Consider the following 23353-nt stretch of genomic DNA (forward strand, 5'->3'; position numbering starts at 1 on the left):
TAGCCCCCTTTTTTGTGCCCTTTTGACTGCAAATCTTATGGCATGACACTGAAGTAGCTCCCACCTGGTTTCTGGTGCCAATCAAAGTGTTTAGCTTCCCAGCTTACCTCATCTTCTCATCCATCCACACACGTATCATCAAGTAATATTCACAGAGCACTGACCACGAGCCAGACACGGAGAGTACAAAGCTTAAGAGGGAGTGAGATCATTAGACAATTCAATGTTTAAGGAAGCACGAAGGCAGGAAATAGAATGAGGTGCTTCCTACAGGAACATTAAGTATATAAGAATGGAAGAGAAACAAGCCTCTTGTCTACTAGAAGGTAATATCCAAAATGGGAATTCAATGAGGAACAGGCAATGAGAAGAAAAAGAGCATTTGTGCTATGTTCGAAAAAGCACATTTCAATGCAAAAAGACAAGAAATGAGAAGAAATTTAGTAGAGATGGACACCATTTATAAAAAAAAGGACTAAGGAAGGTGTCATGTTCCATACCTGTGATATCAGCACCCAGTAGAGAGACAAAGGTAAAAAGGTCAAGAGTTTGAGACCACTTAGAGATACATAGTAAGTTCTAGACCAGTCTGGGCAACATAGTGAAACCTAGTTATTTAAAAAAAATTAAAAACGAGGAACATCCTGGAGAAGTATTTCAGTGGGTAAGAGTATTTGCTGACCTGATTTGAGATCCCAGCATCCACATGGAAAGGTGTAGGCCCAAAGCAAGGTAGCGTGGGGACAGAAGACTCACTAGGGCTTGCTGGCTCCCACCATAGCTCCAGGTTCAGAGACCCTATTTTTAAGGTGATATTTTCAAGATTGCTAGAGCAAGGCACCTAAGGTTCTCCTCAAACTTCCTTCTGTGCACATATACCTGGATACAACCATGGACCACACTTAAACGCACCCACTTTTTAATTTAAACTAATCTAAACTTAGGAACGAGTTTTGTGCCTACAGTGCACTAAGATGAGACCTGAAATCAACCAGAGTCAATGTAGGACTAAAGTGTGAAAATCTTTGTGTTCCTGGTGGGAGAATTGTTGATAGTCTATCCAGTGTAAGACGAGGACCACAGGAACTTCGATGCACTGAACGCTCTCCCTGGCTTTATACGGATTAGAGACAGACTGACTGTAGACCACTGGTTCTCAACCTTCCTAATGCTGTGAGCCTGTAAGACAGTTCCTCATGTTGTAGTGACCCCCCCAACCATAAAATTACTTTGTTGCTACACCATAACTATAATTTTGTTATCAACATCTGTGTTTTGCAATAGTGGGGGGTCAAGATCCACAAGCTGGGAACCACTGTTTTAGAGGCTCCAGTCCATCACGGTAGGCAGGAAGGGGTAGAACAGGGCAGCTCACCACACAGCATCTAGGAAGCGGTGAAGTGCACCTGTGTTGACGTCTTTCTACTCTTCTCATTGTGACTTGAGGCAGTCCATGGCACCAGACCACTCACAGAGAAGGACGGGTTTCTCTCTCTGGAAACATGATCACAGACACACCCAGAGCATCCTTCTGTAGCCTCCTAGGAGCTTCCCATTCCAATCCAACCGACATTGACAACAAAGTACCATGATGATACACAGAGTGCAAGCGACCTAGTGTGTCTGGATGCTCATGCCTCTTGCTCTCAGACAGCCTGGGTTCAAAGCCATAGTGACCTTGACTAGATTACCAGTAGGCTCAGTAAGTCTCGACTTACTCATTTATCCACTGCCAATGAAATACTTTCTATGGAGTTGCTATGGTGATTAGAAAAACCAAAGAACAAAAACTTGACACAGTGCCTGGTCCAGGGAAAGTATGTGATGCGTGGTGGCAAAGTTTTGAAGAAAAGCACTCAAAATCATCTTTTTACAAAATTACAACTGAAAATATGGTCCAACTGTACTTGAAGATAAGGTCTTGACAAAGCCGCATGCATTCTTAAACATTACAAAACTTAGTTACTAGCTCCTGAAAATGGCTACAGACAGCAGCTAACAGTAAGGATGCTGAGCAAAGTGAAGTTACTCACTCCGCTCAAGACATCTTCAAAGCCTGCAGAAAGGCGAATGTCTGTGGGAGAAGAGGAGGCAAAGCAAGCAGACTGACAAACAACAGGCAGCAGAGACCTCCCACTCTCCCCAGCAGCCCGGACAGGAGAAGCCAGCACAGACCCTTTCCATCAGGCAACAAAGTCATTAAAGCTTCAAAGTTTAAAGTTTAAAAGTTTAAAAACAAAACAAAACAAAAGGCCCCAGCTCTGTAGCAAGAAGAGCATACAATCTGATGGCATGATACCTGCCCTCTGACCTGAGGCAAAGACGAGGACCAAGTGACTGCACAGTGTGGTCACTGCCCTTCCCTCTGCACTGCCAGCCCTCCCCCTCGTCTCGGGCAAGATCAAGGCAGACGCAGACATCGCACGGCAGAACGGCAAGCTCTCCTCCAAAGTTGTTTTGTTTTTACTTTGTTTTGTTTTCCCAAAGGAAAACCATCATCTGTCACACCAGAGGTCTTCAGTTCTTTCCAGTGCTTTATGCTACAGGGATGCTCTGATCACACTGTGTGGGGCCATGTAGAACTGTCCCAAAAATGATTCCTGGAAGAAGCTGAAAACCCCTCCTAGAAATACATCTTTTCTCTTGGCTGCTTCCCCAGAATCCCCGCCGGGAACCATCTTAAGCAAGCAGGAGGATGGATGGCCCAAGGTCTTTCCCCATCTCGGCCGTTCATGAATCTTGAAGCAGGTCCAGAGCTGATGACTGCCTTCTACAAAGATGCTGCCTCCACGGAGGCCACTAGCCAGGCCCATTCACACTCACTTCAGAGAGGGGAATTTCACATTCCTGCGCAGGAGAGGGCAAGGACCAGCCCCACAGCTCGAAGAAGACTGCTTGGAGTGCCAACACAAACAGCCTCTCGGCTTCCATTGTGAGGCGCTTTCATCAGTGCTCAGAACCCTCTGTTACAGAAACAGATTTCCACCCCAAAAGAAGCACATTAGAGAAGTCCCCACGGTTTCTGGGGTGCTCGGGCCAAACCAATTCATACTAATACAAAAAGTCTTTCTGTGCGTTAGGACATAGTGGTTAGACACTGGCTCCGGGAGAGAAATGGCTGGATGTGAAGGCTGTTTCACAGTTGGGAGCTGTGTAGAAGCGAGACAATTACTTCTAATCCTGAGCCTTGGTTTCCTCCTTGTAAAAAACAGGACTGGTGACCTCATCTTTCATCTTGCCATTGCTATGGGGGAAGCAAGAGATAAGTCTTGCAGAATACAGAGCACAGTGCCTGGCATCAGCTAGGTACTCAGTGAAGACGTCCTTAAGTTCTGTTGCTATGAAGTGCTGAAGTGCAGGTGTGCGGCCATTCCTTTTTCGTCGTATGGTAGTTTTATATGCTTCTTGTTTCTCCTATATCACAGTTATTATTGGGAAATGACTTATTCTTCCAGAAACATGGGAAGCATAATACAAAATTCGGTTGACTTCGCTAGCCTTTGTCCTTTAAAAAGGCAAGATGGCTCAGCAGTCCAGAGCCCTGGCTGCTCTTCCAGAAGTCCCAGGGTTTGATTCCCAGCACCTACATCTGATTCCACAAGATATAATATCCTTTTCTGGCATTCGGGGAAACCAGGCACACACATGGTGAACAGACGTACATGAAAGCAAAATTTTCATGTACATAAAAAAACATAAACATAAATCCTCTCTACAAAAGTATGTCTTCCTTATCACCACGGCACCTGCTCTGCTCCCTCCTGTGCTTACCCTGTTCCAGCATCAATCTCCTTCCACCTTTGGTTTCTTTCCCTGCCCTTCATCATGGGGAGACTCCTAAATGCCACTTCCAACACTCCGGAAGTCCATCATATCTCTGTTGAGTATGCAAGGGATCCACTGTCTTGCCTGATCCTTCTTGTACATTTCTCCACCTACTCCAGGGCCCAGCAGACCCACCCTTTCTTTGGAGCATGCCTTGAATATCCCCACTTCCCTTCCTTTTTCTCAGGCTCCTCACCTACAACCTCATCTGCTAAAACCTCGTGCATATTTCTCATCCTGAATAAGTACCGTCACAGGCTTTGAAACTTCCCTGAGCCTCCCCTCCTCTGAATGGTCACAACACTCACAGCGTCTGCCACGCTTTGCCACATACAAGACCAAGTTTCAGTGTGTCATTCTAATTTGCCTACTAGGTGAGGCAGCTTATCTCCCTCAAAGCATTAGAAAGCGGGCTGGCTAAACTTCTCTGTTCTTAGTGGCTTCTTGCCACGCTTTCTATTCCTGTTCCTATCTCCTGCAGCAGTGAGACCAGAACTGTCTGCAGGTAGGGCGTACAGAAGTCAGGGAAAGCTGGGAAACTAGGGTTCTCAAGGATAAAAAAAGATCATGGATTTCTTGTTGCATCACAGAGAGGAGTATGGAGGAATCAGTCAGGACCCAGGGTTCCTGTGGACACATAACATCACACTACTCTATACAGAGAGAGCTGTAGAACCCTCCCACCACCCCCTCTCTCACTGCCTTGGTGCCTCACATTGCACTCTGTGCACACAACACAACAGAATCTCTGCCTTTCCTGGGTTTACAATACTCACGACTCACACAGTATGTGTTGTGTAATATTTATGGAGCATCCACTGCTTGCGGAATAAGTCACTGCCTGAGAAGATAAGGCCTCTCCAGATAGAGTGAAGAGACAGCAACCAAGTGGCTGAGTACATGTTCTGTGTTCCAGTGGGATGCTGCAAGGATGCATTGTACAGCCTCGACCTGGGCTGGCTGAGCTCCAGCAAAGAGCCAATGAAGGAAGTGACATTTAAACTTCACTTGACCTAGGAAAAAAATGAAGTTATATCCATACTTCAAGCCTTACACTAAGATAAATTCCAGATGGTTCAAAGGCTTAAATTCAAAAAGTCAAACCATAAAAATACTAAAGGAATGTTCGCATCCTTTCAAAAATGCATATGTTAAAATCCGAACCCACAAGGTAATATTATTATGAGGTGGGGCCTTTTGGAAGTGATGAATGGGATTAATGCCCTTATAAAAGAGACCCAATGAAACTTGTTTGCCCCAACTACATTGTGAGCAGAGAGTGAGAAGGTCCTGTGTTCGAGTTACCAGCAGGACCTCAGTGCACAGAGACTCTGATACTACTCTGACCTTGGATTTGCCACTTTCCAGAGAATAACAACTTACTGGGTTTTTTTTTTTTGTCTTTTTTTTTGGTTTCTGTTATTTACAGCTAATCAACTGATGGCATCTTGTTATAGGAGCTGGAACAGACTAAGAAAGATATTAAAACACTGAAAGAGACCTCAGGACAATTGTCTGTATGGCCTTGTAGTATAAAATAGAATTCTAATGATACAAACTTTAAGCAACATTAGTAAGACTTAATGTGACAAAAATAAGAGCGGTTTCTAAACTGCTTCTTCATAAGTAAAGCCGACAGCAGTTACGGAAATGAAAAGGAGCGAACATTTAAAACTGTGACCAAGGATGAACTTGCCCAACATGCAAAGAGCTCCCCCTACAGATCCATATGAGAAAGTCAACAGAACACTATGGGGGAAGTATAAATATACTCAAGTATTTCCACTTGCCCTTGTAATTAGACCAAAAAAAGTCAGCACTAAACTAAAATGTCATTTTCACTTGCCCTGTGTGACAACACAGACAAGTCGAAAACACACACTCTCAGTCATTTGACAGACAAAGGCCAAGGGGACGTCAAGGAATTAGTTCCTGTAGAGAGCAACCAGCAAAGTCCAGAAAGATTAGAAGTGTAGTATCTCAGCAACTTCCCATCCAGGAACTTAACCTACATTCCCATTCGTTCATAGCACAGCGGACAGCACCTTTTCATAGTTACAGTTCCAACTATGCAGGAAAAGAAAGGATCGGGCATACCTAAAAGGCTTTTGGGAGGCATCTGGCACATGAAATAGTATGCAAAAGGAAAAAAAAATATGCTGTGTTCAGAAAGGGAAGAACTCAGATATATTTATGAAAGGGAAAATTCCAAGGTTCATATCAGTGAGCATCCTATCACTTGTGTAAGTGTTATATATAATGACTGTTATGTACAATCATAATAATTATATATTATATAAAATACTATCACTCTGCTTCTATGTCTTAGTATTCTTTCTCTATGGGCGGACTTACTTTCAGGACAGTGTCTGCGTCAAAGCTGAATTTCACTTACTATCTGATAAATGTTTATAGCGTAGTTAGAGGAAACACATAGATGGAGGAATACCCTGAATATGGGATCAAACCTCTTTTTAAAAAAAATCAGAACTTTTACTTCATGAATACAGAAAGGCAATGCCTTAGTCTCTAAGTGGTTCCAGAAAAACTTAAACTGTGTCCTAATATAAGACAAATACTGAATGAATTCTTTCATGTACACATATAAGAGAGTCATCTCCATGCATAGGACGGGTTTCATATCTTCCCTGGCATTTGCCAGATAATGTTTCCAACACTCCTGTTAAAAGGTCAACCTCTCGGTGGCCTACTGAAGAGCTTGGAGACTTTATTGCAGCCACTTGGTTTTCTGATTGGAGAAACAATGACAGCTATCTAAACGGGGCCCTCTCTTCCCTCTTGAACTTCCTGCTCTCACCTGTTACTCTTGGCATGAAAATCTTTATCACGGCCAAACCGTAACAACTGAAATGGCTTTCATTTGCAGGTCTCTCTGAGCCTGGACTGTATTCCATTTTCATTATGACCCCAAACCTGTGAGGGACGAGCCATGACACAGATGCCTCTATCCTTACACATAAAGAGACTCGGGCATGATATGTCCCGTCAAGTAAACTAAATCAATGATGACACTAAATTTTGGAATGTAGTATATCTCTTTTCTTACATTTATTGTTCTGACAATAGATAACAACATGAAAAACCTAGAAATGAAATATTAATATAATGCCTGGACTAGGATAGACAGACATGAAATCCAAGAGCCATGATTCTTTATCTAGTCCGGAATCCCTAAGGAGTCCCTACTTAGCATGCTTAGAAGGTGTAAGAGTACCCACACTTAGCAGAGTGATAGGGTACCTATCTGCCAATTACCCAGTGAGTGTTTCTCACCAAGGCCCCTTCATTGCAGGTTATCAGGAGATTCTCCAGCTAGCAATTACTATAGCCAGCTCACTCCCTCCACGGTAATTATCTGTGAGCAACGCAGCATACTGTCCTTGGAACCATCAAACTGACAAATGATTAAATAGCAGGGGCTCTGAAGTTAAATTTAAAACCACTCTCTTCCACTTCAGTTCACGCATCCCAGTTCAGCCACAAAAATATCCCAGTGACCAACGCCAAAGGCCAAGAGAGCCCATCCCATTAGGAATGATCCCATCTAAACAAGGTGGTACTCGCCTTGTCAGGGTCTTCCAACAAGGTTTTTCCCAAGACCTGAAGCGCAGATTTGCAAAGTAGTTCTCTACATGAAATTCTGCCCCACCCCACATCAAAGTATTTGCTATATTTTGTTTTTACAACTCAAGACTGGAGCCTTACACAGAGTAATTCATTACGTCCAAGCACTGTAGCAATCACACTCGCCCCCTTTCCCTGAGAAGAACTTCCTTAAAGAATAAGCAACGGGGCATACAGATCTTTATGTACCAAGTGGAGCAAGGCTTATGCTACCCAGTCCTCAAAATCTAGGAAACTAACATTGAAGCACAGGCCTCGTTATTCTTGGGCTGAAAAGACCAGTTGTAGACTTCAAGGGAAACCCACTTCCATTTCCAAGACCTCTCTATAGTCTCTGAAATTCAAGTTTTACCATGAAAACCATTCTCCAAAATACACCGCATTTCCAGGGGTAGGGAAGTACAGGAGAAAATACTGTTTCCTATCTCCAGTAACAACAGTCGCCCCCAATGAAAATCCCACTACGCTCTCGTTTCCCATCCTCCCTATCAAGTTTACTTAGTTTAAAATACCGTCTGTCTCATCTATGGGATATTAGGAGACAGTAAAACCATCGCAATCTCCCCCAAAGGGAACTTCCCAAACCTTTGTTCAATATAAAAATGACAAAGTATTTTCTTCAGAGGCAGACACGGACACGCAACATCCTCTCACTTTCAAACTGGCTCACAACCCCAGTGGCTTCACAGAGGCTCTGACGGGACACAGGATGGAAATTCCAACCCTCACTGAACACGGAAGAAACATCCAGCCCCTAGGTCGTCAGGTTTCCCTACAACTTGAGCCAGCATTGTGGGTAATGAAGTGATAGAATTCACATTTCATAAGGGAGGCTGTATAAAGGAAATATGATATTATTTTTTGTAGAAAGTGATTTATAATAATACCAAGAAACCAATTTTTAAAATTCCTTCCCCATCTCAACATTTATAGGAGAGGCTAACGTATCTTGAGAGATTTACTATTTGCTGATATTCGTCCATATGGTGGCACCAAGTAAATGCTCAGAGGGGGGAGGGAGAGAATGGGGGAAAGATTTTGGGTAGAAAATAGCGAAGAGCTCTGCTAATTTGGTATCTCTTAATGTGGACTGGACCTGGGGAGGGACTCCGGGAATGAACTCTTGTCCTTGCTGCAGTTCTAACAGACCTACAGCTTAGGAAATAGCATTCTTGACTCTCCAAAACAAAAGGAACAGCAAAAGATCTCAACTACTCTGTCAGTTGTGTTCCCTCCATCTTCACTGTGTTTGAGAGTACAGAAAGAATGCTGGAATAGCAGCTCTGGCAAAAACTAAAACATAAAAACATTGCGAAGCATAAAGTCCCAGTTTCATAAATCAGAGCCGGCTCAGCGAACATTCACCATGGCAAGTCCCACTGTGGCTAGGCTGGATAGGTACAAGCACCCACCCCTGGCTACACCTCAAAGGTTCAAAATCATTTCTAAATATAGACCCTACTTTATGTCTGTAGGAGCTGTAAATCAGGGAAAACAACTTTTTCCATCCCCAGTAAAATATGTGCACCCAAGGAAAACTTGGGATTTCTGGCTTTCTACCAGCTTTGCTTGGGCATAACACTTTCTGACACTTCGCTAGAGACATCAGTATCGATACAAGGCAGCTTTGAAGAGGGAAATGATTTTCTGACCTGTGGATAACCCCTGTAGCCTCAACGGAAAGGGAAAGGGGGCTAACAGACACCCAGAAACCAGATTTTCCAGTTATTAACATTGGAATAAGTTGTTTTTCTTGGGGACCAAATCCTTCCTTATAGGATCTGCTGGCCTTTGAACCAGTGAGCAGAGAGGTCAAGTGTGTTTTGTTGCTATATTCCCATCATAAAAGAACTCCCAAGAATAGCCCAAGAGAAAGAAAAAAGGGAAGATCAGAAGGCAGAGGGCAAGAAGAGAGGGAGGGAGGGAGGGAGGGAGGGAGGGAGGGAGGGAAGGAGGGAAGGAGGGATGAGGAAATAGGAAACAAAGAAAGTGAGGGGAGGAAAGAAGAAAAGAAGTAGCTTGGACAGAGAATCCCCCTGCCACCATTTTGCATGTAGTTTGTTTTTCTTGAATTTCTAAATGCCTGGCTTGATGGAAAAATATTTCTTTTCCTTGGGTTTCCAGTCTAGTGTTTAACACAGCCAATTGAGAACTCATGAGGATGAGGGAAGGGACAAAGAAAAGGGAGAGAAAGCTAACAGAAGGTCTTCCTTCAAGAGCACACATTCAAGTATATCTCTGGCCTGGGGGAAAACACTGCGGTCCTAGAAAAGACACTTGAGGATCAGGTGAGGCCACTGGAAGAAGTACCACATGGGTAGAAACTGGAAGAGCAGCATCCAAGCTGGGCCAGAGGTGGTAGGGCCAGGATGACCCCCCTAAGCTCCACACAAAGGCAGAGGCCAGCTGCACAGCAGACAGGTCCATTCTCCCAAAGCCCCTGGCATACACTCTCTACACACCATGCTTGGGGAAACAGCACATGGGACAGAACTGTCCAGCATTTCTAATTGAGGGACTTCTTAGAACTCTTCCAGTGGTAGCTTTGGCTGGAGTAGTGGAAGTCAGAAAAAAATAATCTGCTGGGGAAGAAAATCAACACTTACTCACTGGCTATGTTAGTACTGGTGAGTACTCAGCTTTTATGAACACCAGTTTCTTCTTTTCTGACATGGAAGAGATTACAGTCCCAACCTTAAAAGTGGTAATAAAAAGAGGCTACTCTGTCAAACGTTATCATTTCAGCACTGGCACGTGGTGACTGTTATCTATAGATACCATTCCTCTTTTTTCTCTTTCTGTTATTATTATTACTACGATAATTATCCACCTGCACCGTAAGCATTAAGAAGAAGAATATTATTCTTCAATATTAGGCCACTTTTGCCAGCTATTTTCGAAAATGCCAGCACATACAACTGGGACCAGCACACGGCAGATGCTCCCTATGTTTTTAAGGAGGCAATGAAATGAAGAATTGACTCTAGCAAATTGTGGAACACTGAAAGAATAGCTAGGTGGTTTTCATTTTATGTCTTAAGCAACAGGTCTCTGAGGTCGGAAAAGGGTGACTTCATCTTTTGATAGAAGAACAAGGGATTGAGAGCACAGTGCTCAATGCGGAGAAATGTCACAAATAATTTATTTGGGTAGAAATGTTTGAAGTAACACTGCAGCAATGACTTATGCCTGCTGCCAGGCACCAGCCATCAGTTCAAGCCGATCACCAGGAGATGTGTGATGTCTGTCACCCACAGCACATTCGTAGAACACATGAAGCCCATATGCAAGGCAGATCCAATAAGATTTGTTCCAAAAGCAACTCCTTCCTCTCTGCGAGGGGACACTAAAGCCCAAACAGGGAAATATTTAAGAAAGGATCCAAAGGAAGCTGGAAGCTGGGAGAACTTTCTGGCTTTATTTGGTTGATACTTTGGCAGGAGCTTGAACTGCATCCCAAAGGATTGTTTCTTTTTTAGTCAACTCCTGCATGCATTTATCACAATAACCTGATCTGTCATAAGTCACGGGCTAGAAATGAGCAAATCTTACAAAAACCTGCCCCCGAGTACAACACAAGGACCCTGCTAAGTCTCTCCTGTTCCCACTGCTTTGTGTGCAAAGCGATTCTGCACAGATGTGTCCACTGCAGGGAAGACCCAAACAGGGGTGGACTATGACACGCACACTTCACCAAACCCAAATCTAACCTGTCCACCCGGGCTTAAAAGCAAGAGCTTAGAAAGGAAATGAGGTAATCTGTGAACGCTTCTGCAGCGGAGGATTTCTCATGGAGTTCAGAGCACGCAGAAATGTCCAAATGTTATTAACATTTCAGATGTGAGAGGCGGAAACACAGAGGGCAGACCACAAACTTCTAAGCTCAGAGAGGTCAGACTTGATATGTCTAAAATCCACGGTGTATATATACATCCACATATGTGTATGTGCACATGCACACTTCACACACACACACACACACACACACACACACACACACACACACACACACACACACATTCCAAGAGTAAGTCATACAAACAGAGCATATGGCCCAAAGATCCCGCAATCAATTCTATTGTTCCATTTCATCTTATTTGGCCTGGTAAACTGGAAGTAGTAGCAGGAGGGGCATAGCTCATTCTGAAAGGTTGCCACAGCTTGAGAAAGACATCCAAGTCCTTACAGAATTCTTCCTCTCCATAAGCTCAGGGCTGTCCAATTCTTCCTACACTGAAAAGTAAACATCACAACGATGGCCCGTTTTCTCCTTCAGATTCAATGAAGAGATAGGCTAAATGGCATTGGAATGATCTGGACCTCAATTTAGACTGTACAGTTTATCTATTAGATTTGGCAGTTATATTTTACCAAGCAAATCAGTGCACACTGCCTTTCACCCAGAAACTTGCTAGTTACTCCAAATTCCTGTCCATTGTAGCCTTGTCCCATACTGGAGATAACAGCCAACGTTCATACACTATGAATGAGAGAAAAATGAAGTATATTGTTTCAGTTGCTGATACAAAATGAGGGCAAAAAATGGAAGGCCCAGGCAAAGGGAGTGAGGTATGTCAGTAAAGGAGGCCCTGTCACAAAGACTTAATATCTAAAGGTGTAGATCAAGGAAAGCAAAAGGGAGAAAGAAAACAAAAGAAAATAAAAAGGTAGGCAGGGGGAAAGCTGACAGCTTCATTAACTGAGTCCAAGCCCAGGAGGGTGGGTGGGGAGGGGAGGCTTGGATGCAAGTGGCTGAGCCTCCTGCCCACCTCCCATTGTGAAGTGTGTGATTCTGCAAATAGGTACACTCATCTGCTCCACTGCGGGCTCTCTGAGGAACCACTGACTCTCTGGAGATCACCTGTCGTAGGGCTGAGCTATGGACTCTGAGCAGAGCGCTGAAGCAAAGCTTTTAAGACCAGAGCTTCTTGTGGTCTGAGGAAGTTCAGGCAGTTCTTGTGTGGTACCTGAGAACCAGAGACTATTCAGCGCTGAGAGCCACCAGGGCTGGGAGCTAGTACTGAGACAGGAGCAGGACGTGAGCAGGAGGCCTCATTTTCAAATTATCTGCTGCTGATGTAAAGGCTGGTGGCTTAGGGCACAGAACAGACAGACTGGAGAGCCTGTATAAACTAGATAAAGCTTGTCTCTCAAAAGAGTAACTATGCCAACTGCAAGCTTGGGGCTGTCCTTTTTATTTCGTTTTATGTTTTTGAAGTCTACACAGCCCCAAACCACACAATAAGCAACCTTTATCAAAATCATAGCTTGAATGATAAAGAAGTCACTGTCAGATTAAATATTTCATTATTAATTGCATTAAATTATCACAAATTACAAGACAAAAAAATATTCCTTGACTTGAGAAAGGGAAAGTTATTGACAGTAGAAGAATCCAAAGCTGGGATAAATTTTTCAAACATAATGTCCACTTTTCTTATTAATCTTCGGGTGCACAGTCAAAAATAAATCCAGTTTGATACTTGCTTCTACATCCTTTGCCTTGGGTGATGAAAGCTCAGCTGATAAAAATGAAACTAATAAGTCAAACCTGAAACAATGACAAGAAGTAGCATGTATATACACTATGTAACGAACATACCAATAGTTTCCAAAAGTGACATTAAGGGAGTCCTGTAGATCTTTGCAAACACAGTGATTTATTGAGCATAGGGTCTAGTTGCCTTGGTCTGAGCTAGTCTGCTCAACCATGACGTCACCCATTGCAGGGAGGAGCTCTCTCACTCCAAGCTGCACTTAGCATCTTGTATTGTGTATCTCCCCAGATCCACACTGTGTCCTCATGCAGCCTAGTTTGGTGAAAAGGTCCAATGATCTCGCTTACTAAACAAACGCAAGCAGCGAGCTGAGCTCGGGAGGGAGGCAGGTAGAGGAAAACTGAGAGTACTGACCTGAGAGTCAAGCTGATTGGAGCGAGCGAGGGTGAGAGCAGCGGTTTGGAGACAAGCAGAAAGAAAAGGGTAGCAAAAGAGAATAAAAGGAAGGAGAGGCATTAGATTTAAACATACAGCCAACAGATGGTACATTAGCAGGTTTACAACCAAGTGAAGGATAATAAAGCAACTTTCAGCTGATATACCCCCCTCCAAAGCCCTGGGCTCACACCATAGGCTGTTCTGTTCTATATCATGCATAGAAAACCATATCTGCTCTCACACACATAGTCACACCAGCATGCGTGGGAACCAGAGGGCCATTCCTGTCTCAATACAGTGGCCACATTTTATTATTTTTTAAAGGAACATTTACAGAGAAATTCCCTTCCTACCTACCTGTGTGCCCCATAAGTTTTTGTTATTTGCTATAAAAATCCTGAAATCACTAAGGTCTAGCAGTGAGCTGTGATGTCACACAAAATTTATCTGAATAGCGGGTTGGATGGTTGCATCCTTAGAGACATTTTCTTTCACTCCTAAAGCCCAAAGGAGCTAAGCAATTTGGATTTTGGCTCAAAGATTCTCAGTAAATGCTTACAGGAGGCCGTGTCTAGCTATGAGTAAAGGCCCCGTGAGGAAGGCTGGTGATAGGGCGCCTCCTTCCCATCGGCCTCGATTCCTTCCCATTGAGAAAACAAGGTCTGATTTGCCACTGAGAATATCCAGATGCTTGTTAGCTTGTTTGTATGGGACTTCTAACGTGCCCCTCTAACCAGTCAGAACAGTCGTCTCTAATGGGAAGAAAAAGATTAGCAGGGAAAGCTGTGATCATCTTCCAAGTTAAGAGAGAAGCATGTAGTAGTAATTGTTTTGTTAGCCTGTAAAATGCCCTTTGAAAACCAAAATGGACACACAAGAGCAACACCTGCCAGCTGGCTGCCCACGGGAGCCCTGCCAATTTGTGCTGTGATACAGTCTTAAGGACACCACATAAGAAGGAAAAATAAATGCTTAGGATAAAGTCTAACCTAGAACATTTCAAACAAAAACAATGTAGACTACTATTGCGGAATGTTACTTTAACTATGTAAAAATGGGTTGCATTCATTAATGCAGTATTTGTTTAACTATGTAAAGATGTGTTACATTTGTTTATATGGCCTGCCTAAGGCCCTTGATTGGTCTAATACCAATCTAAATAGCCAGTAGCTAGGTAGTAGAGGGATAGGCAGATAGGCGGGCCTGGCAGGCAGAATGAGTCTGTTGGAGGTGGAACCCTGCTCAGGAGAGGAGAGAATAAGGGAGAAAGGAAGGAGACACCAGGGCTCAACCAGCCAGCTGCCAGCCAGCAGACATGTAGGAAGCAGGGAAGTAGGGCACACAGAATGCAAGAAAGGTCAAAAGCCCTGAGGCAAAGTGTAGCTGGAAAGCAACAGGTTAAATTAAGTTATAAGAGCTGGTGGGACAAGCATACAAGAAGGCTGAGCACTCATCATTAGTAATAAGTCTCTGTGCTATGGCTTGGGGGTTGGTGGTCCGAGAAGGCCTGCCACAAACTACAATGCTAAAACTCAAAGAGAAAACTTTAAAGAGCACATATGGTAGGAATGCAGCTTTAACAAGCTTCGCAGTCCAGACCCTCGGGTCAGGTGTTTCAGGATCACACATAGACCACTTATCCAAGTCAGGTCATCGTGGGGACTACGGCACCAAAGGGCACCTGCCGTTCCTAATCCTTCTGAATCCTAGGTAATTAAGCTGAGGATCTCGGGTAAAGGGTAGAAAATCCTTAGCCAGAAGAGCTAGCACATATATATTTAAGATGGAGCAGCCTTCCCCAAAGGACCCTTTCAAAGGGTCACTAGGTGGTGTTTAGCCACTTGCTACTTGTTTTTAAAAAATTTCTTGGGCTAGAGAGATGGCTCTGTGGTTAAGAGCACTGGCTTCCCTTCCAGGGGACACGGATTCAGTTCCCAGTGCCCACATGGTGGCTCACAACCATCTGTGACCCCAATTCCAGGAGATCAGACTCCTCTTCTGGTCTCCTTGGGTACCAGGTGTGCATGTGGTACATACACACCCAAGCAAGCAAAACATCAATACACATAAAAGAAAAGCAAATCCCCCAAATAATTTAAAAACATTTCTTCAAATGCAACGGAAAACAAAATTACTCAGAGGGAAAAAAAGTGCATATCAAAATAAGTAGACCTACCAGATTGCCCCCATACTGTGAGGCCTTTCGAATACATTACTATACTCTAGAAGCAATAACAATGTTTAAGCTTGCATTTCAAAAGGAGTCCTGAAAGGCATCAAGGACTAATGTATGTCAGCACATTATTGAAAAAATCAGAAGAGAAAATAACAGTTTCTTTCTCAACATTAGATAAGGGTCTGTTAGGCACCAAAAACCATCTCTCAATGTCCAAATGTCTGTTGGCATTAGCCCTCAGTTCAGATAATTCAGCGGTACCTTGTCTTCCGTTCTGATGTTATGTCTTATGAGTGGAGCCTCCAGGGACCCTGGTGCCCCTCCATCATCTAAAGGGATGTGGCTGAGGACTCAATTTGAGCTCTGAACAAACGCCAGGAAAATCCCTAGCAGATTTAAGATAATTATGCTAAAGGTCACCCAACCAATTCCTTCCCATGGGTGGGATACAAGAAGGCCAGTGGCAGAAGGCCTTGCTTGACAGACTCGATTAACCTCTCTCCTGTGCAAGCCTTCAGGGATTAACTGTGAATTTCAATAAAGCCTGGAGACCGTGAGGAGCGCTCACACAGAGGAACAATGTGTTTCGCCACCTCCATGGTTCAGTCCGCTGCTTCGCTGTGTAATCTACATGACAGTTGACATCACAACAGAGCAAAGGCATCAGCCTGATTTTGACCGACTTTCAGGTTTGCTCCAGGCCATGGTCCCTGTGGCCAACTCCTCCAGAACATCCTACAGTTGAGACAGCAGCTTCCAGCTGGAACACCAGCATCCAGGACAAGAGTTCATCACGAGAGGTGCACATCAACTGAGACATGGCATGGACCTTACAGACGTTATCTATAACTGCTGAGAAGCAGCATTCCTGTGGACTGAAGGGGTAAGTTCACTGGAAATGCCAGCTGTATGCTAGGCCGAATATAGCCATGGTGGAGAAACTTTTGAAAATGAGAGGATGAACAAGAAAAAGAAAAAAAAAAAAACCCGCCCTCTGGGAGAGAAGCTGACCCGTGCCAGGGCGTCAGAGTCATTCTGAACCTCAACTGTTGTGCTGCATGTGACAGAAGTTCTGGGACGTTTTATTTAGACCATAAGCTGCTTCACAAAGAAGGCTCTTGCTCTGGCAGGTCATGTTACAAGTCAGAGACCACAAATTCATTTCAAGTTCAATATTTTGGTTTTCAAACTCACAAACTTAATTGTCAGCACTCTCCATGACTCTGAAATGGAGATAAATGTCATAATACTAAGAAATTTAGTCCTCAACATTATGAGGTATGAATCTTGTAGTTTCAGCCAGCAGACAGAGATACCGATGTGAGGAGAGCTGCCTGACAGAGTCGAGGAAGATGCTCTGGTTTGGATGAAGACACATGGAACCCAGCAGATAATGCTTCAGAAAGAGGCCAAGGCTGAGCCCGCTTTTTCCCAGGACAGTTCCCTCTGGATCTCCAACTCCATCTCCTTAGGGGTCTGGAGTAGGCTAGGGCTCAGACATTTCCCAGACTGCGTTCTGCTGCTGGACCCAAGATGCAGGCAGGCAGAAACCTGGGACAGTCAAGCCCTAACACATGTTTTATGAATTACAGTGCCTGGGAGGCATCAGCTTTAAGGAGAGGCAAATGCAGAGATAAAGAAAACGTGCAGAAAGTACATAAAGATAAATGCCTGTAAAATCACCGCGGCTTTAATGCCTTCCATATTGAAGAAATCAAACTGTGAATATTCGTGAAGATTTAATGGCTACACAGTCCAACTAAGACCTGTTTGTCCAACTAGATAATTAAGCCATTTATAGGTAGATATTTATAGTAGTTGATCCTGATTTTCAGTAACAGGTCTCAGGAACTGCTTTAATGCAGAAAAATGCCTTCTGGACGTGCAGGGCATCACTTTCCTCTCGTGGAGACCAATAACAAACAGGCAGAGCTCTAGTGGCTGCGAGGCCTGCTCAGGGAGGACCCTCTGGCTTCCCGTATGACTTCGGTGCTACCGAATGAGTTAGTCTACATCGCGCCTTGGTGGAAGGCATTGTTCTCGGTGGCTAGGCTTTAATTCCGGAAGATCTTAATTCTCCTGAGCACTATAATCTTTGGGAAGTTACTGAATTTGTATAATTCATGCTTCCTCATATATAAAATAGGGACCATGATAGTTTCTGTGAGTAAGATTAAGTCAAATACAATACTCCAGGTTACGTGCTCAGCAGAGTATTTGGCACACAATGGTCATAAAATATATATACTTTATGGCTATGATTACAATTGCTGGTGTTGTCTAGGGCATCGTCCATTGGGAGTGCTGCTTCACAGAGAAGTAGACTAGAAGTTCAGAAACCTACACTATGGCAGCTCATCTCTGAGCACAGGATTAATGACCAGAAAGTTATTTAACTCTTCAATGTCTAGTTTGGAACAAGAATACATGGTCCTAAGCTCCTTGTGATCTTATACTAGCATCCTCTTCTTCAGAAAGACTGTTCCTGAAGTATGATTCCAAATAGCCACGTGGATAGATATATCTAAAATTAACCGTGGTCCAAGATTTTTAAGAACCAGGAGACTGGCAGAACATTCCCACATCTTAAGATTAAAATGAAGCCCTTGAAGATTTCTTTTTAATTTTTATTATGCTTTAAAATTTCTTTTGCATGCACGTGTTCATGTGTATGGGGGAAGAGACATATATGTGCCACAGCATGTGTTTGAAGATCAGAACTCCCTCTTTTGATTAAGTGGGTCCTAGAGATCCAAGTTGGGCTTAGTGGCAGACACCTTTATCTACTGGGCCATCTTGTCAGCCTGCCCTTCAAGATGTTAGTTTGCATAGCTACTTCATTAAAAAAGAACTCTGCCTTAAGGTGCTAAAATTAGTCACAACATATAAAACCTAATTACAGCATCAACAAAAAAAGGCTAAGATTATTAAAAGAACCATTCATAAATTCGGTGATTGGCTAGTCAAATACAATACTGAAAACATTGCTGGAATTTAACAGTGGATAATCTGACTATTCTATACCATCAGTTAATCCTGAGAATTCATTTGTTTTGGTATTCTGCTCTTCATAATGAGGTTAGTGTCCCACCTTATATGAAAACTCGGTGGAAGAAAAATAGAATACACTTTAATTGATTGTAGAAATTCAGTTTTCATAGGATTTAAGGCCACAGTGCTGGCACATAGCAAAAGCAAAATCTGAACTCAGGTCTTTCTTTAGCAAAAGCCCATTATCATTCTTGTAAGGCCACAGCGACCACGCTGCACACGTCCTGAAGCCCTGTAGCACCTCCCAAGTGTCTCTGGCCAAGCTGGCCAACATTCGCTGATTTATTCAAAATTGGCTGATCTCTTCCATATGGACTGTATCTAGGAAAACAAATTCCACCTTATTGCAGAACCAATGAGAAGGCCTCGGAGGCTCTACAGAGCTACGTAATAGTGTTCAGAAAGCCCTTTTCTTAGAGAATTATAGGAAAAAAGCATTAACAATAAGCTTATTTTTAGTGACCAGGCTACACATTAATATAATATAGGTATGGTTTATCTCAAAATCTAAAGACACTGGAAGCCTGTTTTAGACTCTACTCAAGCAGATTTAATTCCATTTATTTTTCCAAATAATCTAAGATTCTCTTAAAAGATAAATTTCAAGGAATAATTTGTGTGGTATGCCAAACGACATCCAAAAAAAAAGCATGAGGTCCCCTTCCTCTTATTTTGAATGAAGAAATTCCAACTATATTTCTCCTTATTCTTTTTTGCTTGTGACAAACCAAAACCACAAATGTTATCTTTAATGGGAAAGAACGAAGGTGATAGTCCAAAGCCCAAATTTCTGTTTATTTTCTGGCACAAGTACCAGATCAGAGATGGCCCTCAAGAAAGCCAGACACCGTTTTCCTAGACAATGAAGAGGTCCTTAGTCCCTCCGAAGAAAAACCACATGCCTCTGTAGTATTCCATAGGGAGACAACAGCATCCCTTGCCTGTCCAGCTGTATTCCTCACACACAACTTCCTTTTAATTTATGGTATGAGTGTAAAAGTGTGCCTTTCAACTATATCACAACTCAGAATGTATATACCACGCTATCAGTATTTGCTCGTCTTTGGCAAAGAACTCACCTCTCAAGCTCCGCAATCTTCTTATCTTTGTCGTTCTTTTCATTCTCCACCTCCTTGAGGATCTCCAGCAACCTGTCCACCTCTGCTTGCGCCTTGCCACACTCATCGCGATAGTAAGAGGCTTCCTTGTCCAGCTGTTTCAGTCGGTCTGCAAACTCAGGGTTCATCCTGGAGTCATCTTCAATATTATGAGCCTTCAACATTATATTTGTAAAGAATGTAGTTAAGACAATGGTTTAGAACAACAGACAGTGTAGTCACCAATGGCCCAGAAAGTAACTTTGGAGAGAAAATAACCAACAAGAATTATGGGTAGTCTGTCAGTGAGAAGGCAAACTGGGAAACAAAATTCATGTATTTCAGCTACCTTAGATAATATTGGCTTTAAAGTATATGATAACTTCCCATGGTGAGGGTCTTCTACTATTGGTGTTTTGTTATGTTAAATTTTGCTACTTTTGGCCTTTCCTCTCCATCAAAATGTGTGGGACAGGTGAAGGAAGAGACTTGTGTCTTTGTTCTGTTCATTCAGTAAGAAGGATGGCGATAATACAATTCCTCACAAGGCAATTTACATTAAATGTTTCCATTTTCAATCCAAGAGAATTGAAAGGCAGAGTGGTAAATTGTTCTCTAAGGCCTGGGAAGGGCCTATGTAACCAGGTAGCATCGAGGAGACTGATTGACTGAGCATATCACCCTAATGAGAAATACCAAGAGAAGCAGTTTGGAATGAAGACTTCCTGAAATAAGGAAGGGCTTTCCAGCTAACAGTCATACCCATAAATTCTTATTTACTTGAATAGGTTTAACCTAAACCATGAGGAGATGAATTAGGTGATGAACAAGCACACAGACAAGACTCTGCAAACTCATGCATGAGTGGATAGCACTGTACACACCAGAACAGACAGTCAAGAACAGGCAACATCACTGCAGAATAATTTGCAGCCAAAGTCTGTGCAGTTGTGTGTGTGTGTGTGTGTGTGTGTGTGTGTATGCATTATAGTTTATTTTTTCCCAAAATAAACTTTTGGCTGAAATATTCCCAGACAGATGAAGGAACACTGCAATGTTTGCCTACCCCTTGTTTCCCTTTATTCCTAATTGGCTTCATCAAAGAGCAGGCAGGGAGAAAACAAGTAGTTTAACAAGGATGCACGTTCAACATAGAAAGTTCAGAGAAGTCATACACGTATGGTTCTCCAAAACATCCGTGTGTGGAGTCATAAAACATCAACAAGTGATTAAACGTAAGCTATTCTGCTTTCCAGCTAGGTGGAGCACATGTCCACTGTGCTTCTATGCACGTATTGTATTAATTTCAGGGAAAAAACAAGGCAAGCAAGCTATAGCTACTGTGGAGTTAAATGGATCATGCATGGTTAGAAAAATTAATACTAATACTACTGTTAGAAGGTCGACAGTCTTTGCAATGATTTAGTAAAAATAAAACTCAAAAATTAGTATAAAATAAATTTCTTACTCATGACAAAATCATTTTAAATAATATTTTTGCATGTAACATTATTTAAGCATGAGGATAAAGGGGAAATAATTTTTCATATTCTTTAAGATTTCCTTAAGAAATAAAATCAGCTATGATAAAGAACTTGTAAAAATCCATCAATTCAACATAGTATTATGAACTGGTTATTCCCTTTCACCAGCAGACCTCAAAAGCATTTTCATCTTATTTAGTGTGCTCTCTAGGCCTCTTTGTAACAGATTATTGTACTTTTTAATTATTAGTAAAAAAACATGAATTAATATGCTTTTAGGAGTTTGTTCCTATAATAATTATATTTTATACAAAGTACTTAATATTTAAATAGCTTAACATCTATTCTAATAGTTTAGAGAAGATAATTTCAATTTAAAATGAACTAACTACCTGTGATCAAAGTGAATGTCAATACTTTTGTGGCAGAAAAACATAGTTTTAAATAGCTAAAATATATCTTAATCATCTCTTTCCATTGTTAGACTGACTTACCAGTATTCTATGACAACTAAAAATCTTTTTATATCACTGTCAAATTCTCCAATCAATGCCATTAAGATCTTAAAAAGCAATTAATGAACTAAGCAATGAGTAATTAGAAACATGAATAAACATTTCAGAGTTAAAATTCCTTTCCCATCTCTTATGTTTAATATTGACAAAAGGTTAACCTTTATCTATGATATTCTATATTGTTTTATTTTAAATTATTGAGGTTATTATTATTACTACTACCATTATTAATATTGTTATTATTATTTTGGTGAACAAACAAATGATTAGTAGCCATGAGGCATCAGTTCTTCAGTTCATTTTTTTAAAAGAATTTTTTAAAAGATTTTATTTATTTATTATGTATACAATATTCTGGCTGCATGTATGCTTGCAGGCCAGGAGAGGGCACCGGATCTCATTCTCATTACAGATGGTTGTGAGCCACCGTGTAGGTGCTGGGAAGTGAACTCGTGACTTCTGGAAAGGTAGCCAGTGTTTTTAACTTCTGAGCCATCTCTTTAGCCTCTCGCTCTCTCTCTCTCTCTGTCTCTCTGTCTCTCTCTCTCTCTCTCTCTCTCTCTCTCTCTCTCTGTCTGTCTCTCTCTCTGTCTCTCTCTCTCTCCCTCCCTCTCTCTGTCTGTCTCTCTGTCTGTCTCTCTCTCTGTCTCTCTCTGTCTCTCTCTCTCTCTCTGTCTCTCTCTCTCCCTCCCTCCCTCCCTCTCTCCCTCCCTCCCTCCCTCCCACCCTCCAGGATTTCACTGTGTAGCCCTGGCTGTCCTGGAACTCAGTCTGTAGATCAAACTGGCCTCAGACCCATAGGGATCACCTGCCATCATCATTGCCTGGCTCAATTCTAAATCTCATTTTGTCCTACCTCATATGTCAGAAGGCAAATCAAACACGCTGTCTAAGGAGAGTGAAAAACAAAATGACAAACAACTAGAAGATAATATTCATGTTCTATTATGATTATGTTGTACTAATCCCAAGCATAAGACTTGTTGTATAGCTAGTTTAATAGGTTTACTCAGTTTTCTTCAACACATTCACTAGGGAAGCCTCTCTGGAAGGTTTAGGAAGAATGTACGGGCTGTTTCTGGTAGGCAACCATGTCCTTTGTTTGATCATAAGGATGACAAAACAAGGTCAGTCTTCAACAGTGGGTGAAATTAGAGAAGTTTATACTCTTTTCAATCAAAAAAGTGAGTATGGATAAAGGACTCATTAAGGTATAAACAAACAGAAATCTATCAAAAAAATCAAAAAAACTGCCCTGCATTTTGAAAGTACCACTGATAATTCATGCGTTGCTGAAAGTAGGTCATGTCATTAAAGCCCACTGGTGAAGTTCACAGCTGACCCAAATCTGTTAGATAAAACCTGGAAATGCTCTTTCCTTTTTAAAATGACTATACAGCTTCATGGATACCCATATTTAAAATCCATCTCGCTCATCTCCAACACAAGACTACTGATTTCAGTGCAAAGAATTTCTGCCAGACTACCTTCAATCCTAAAGAGGCATCCTTAGAGGGGCCTTTGGATAGACATGGAAAGATGGCATTATAAAAGACGCCCATCAATAGAAACTTTAAGAAAGACTCATATAAGGACAAGACGAAACTCTTTCTTAGGGCTCATG

At 42.3% G+C, this 23353-nt stretch overlaps 1 protein-coding gene across 11 annotated transcripts in view; it reads right to left on the reverse strand.

The window, feature by feature from the left end:
* The window catches only part of Erc2 (ELKS/RAB6-interacting/CAST family member 2), a 919008-nt gene that overhangs the window by 428879 nt on the left and 466776 nt on the right, over positions 1-23353 (reverse strand). For all 11 annotated transcript variants that reach the window (XR_015737860.1, XM_087906197.1, XM_087906198.1 and 8 more), the window contains one exon: positions 19713-19906. Coding sequence is in view for 10 of the 11 variants with exons in the window: in XM_087906197.1 (XP_087762323.1) it covers positions 19713-19906 (194 nt within the window). In the remaining variant the exon portion in view is untranslated. The remainder of the gene's footprint in view (positions 1-19712; positions 19907-23353) is intronic.

The sequence above is a fragment of the Myodes glareolus genome, chromosome 5 (genome assembly GCF_982192425.1).
Source record: "Myodes glareolus chromosome 5, mMyoGla1.1, whole genome shotgun sequence".
Taxonomy (NCBI): domain Eukaryota; kingdom Metazoa; phylum Chordata; class Mammalia; order Rodentia; family Cricetidae; genus Myodes; species Myodes glareolus.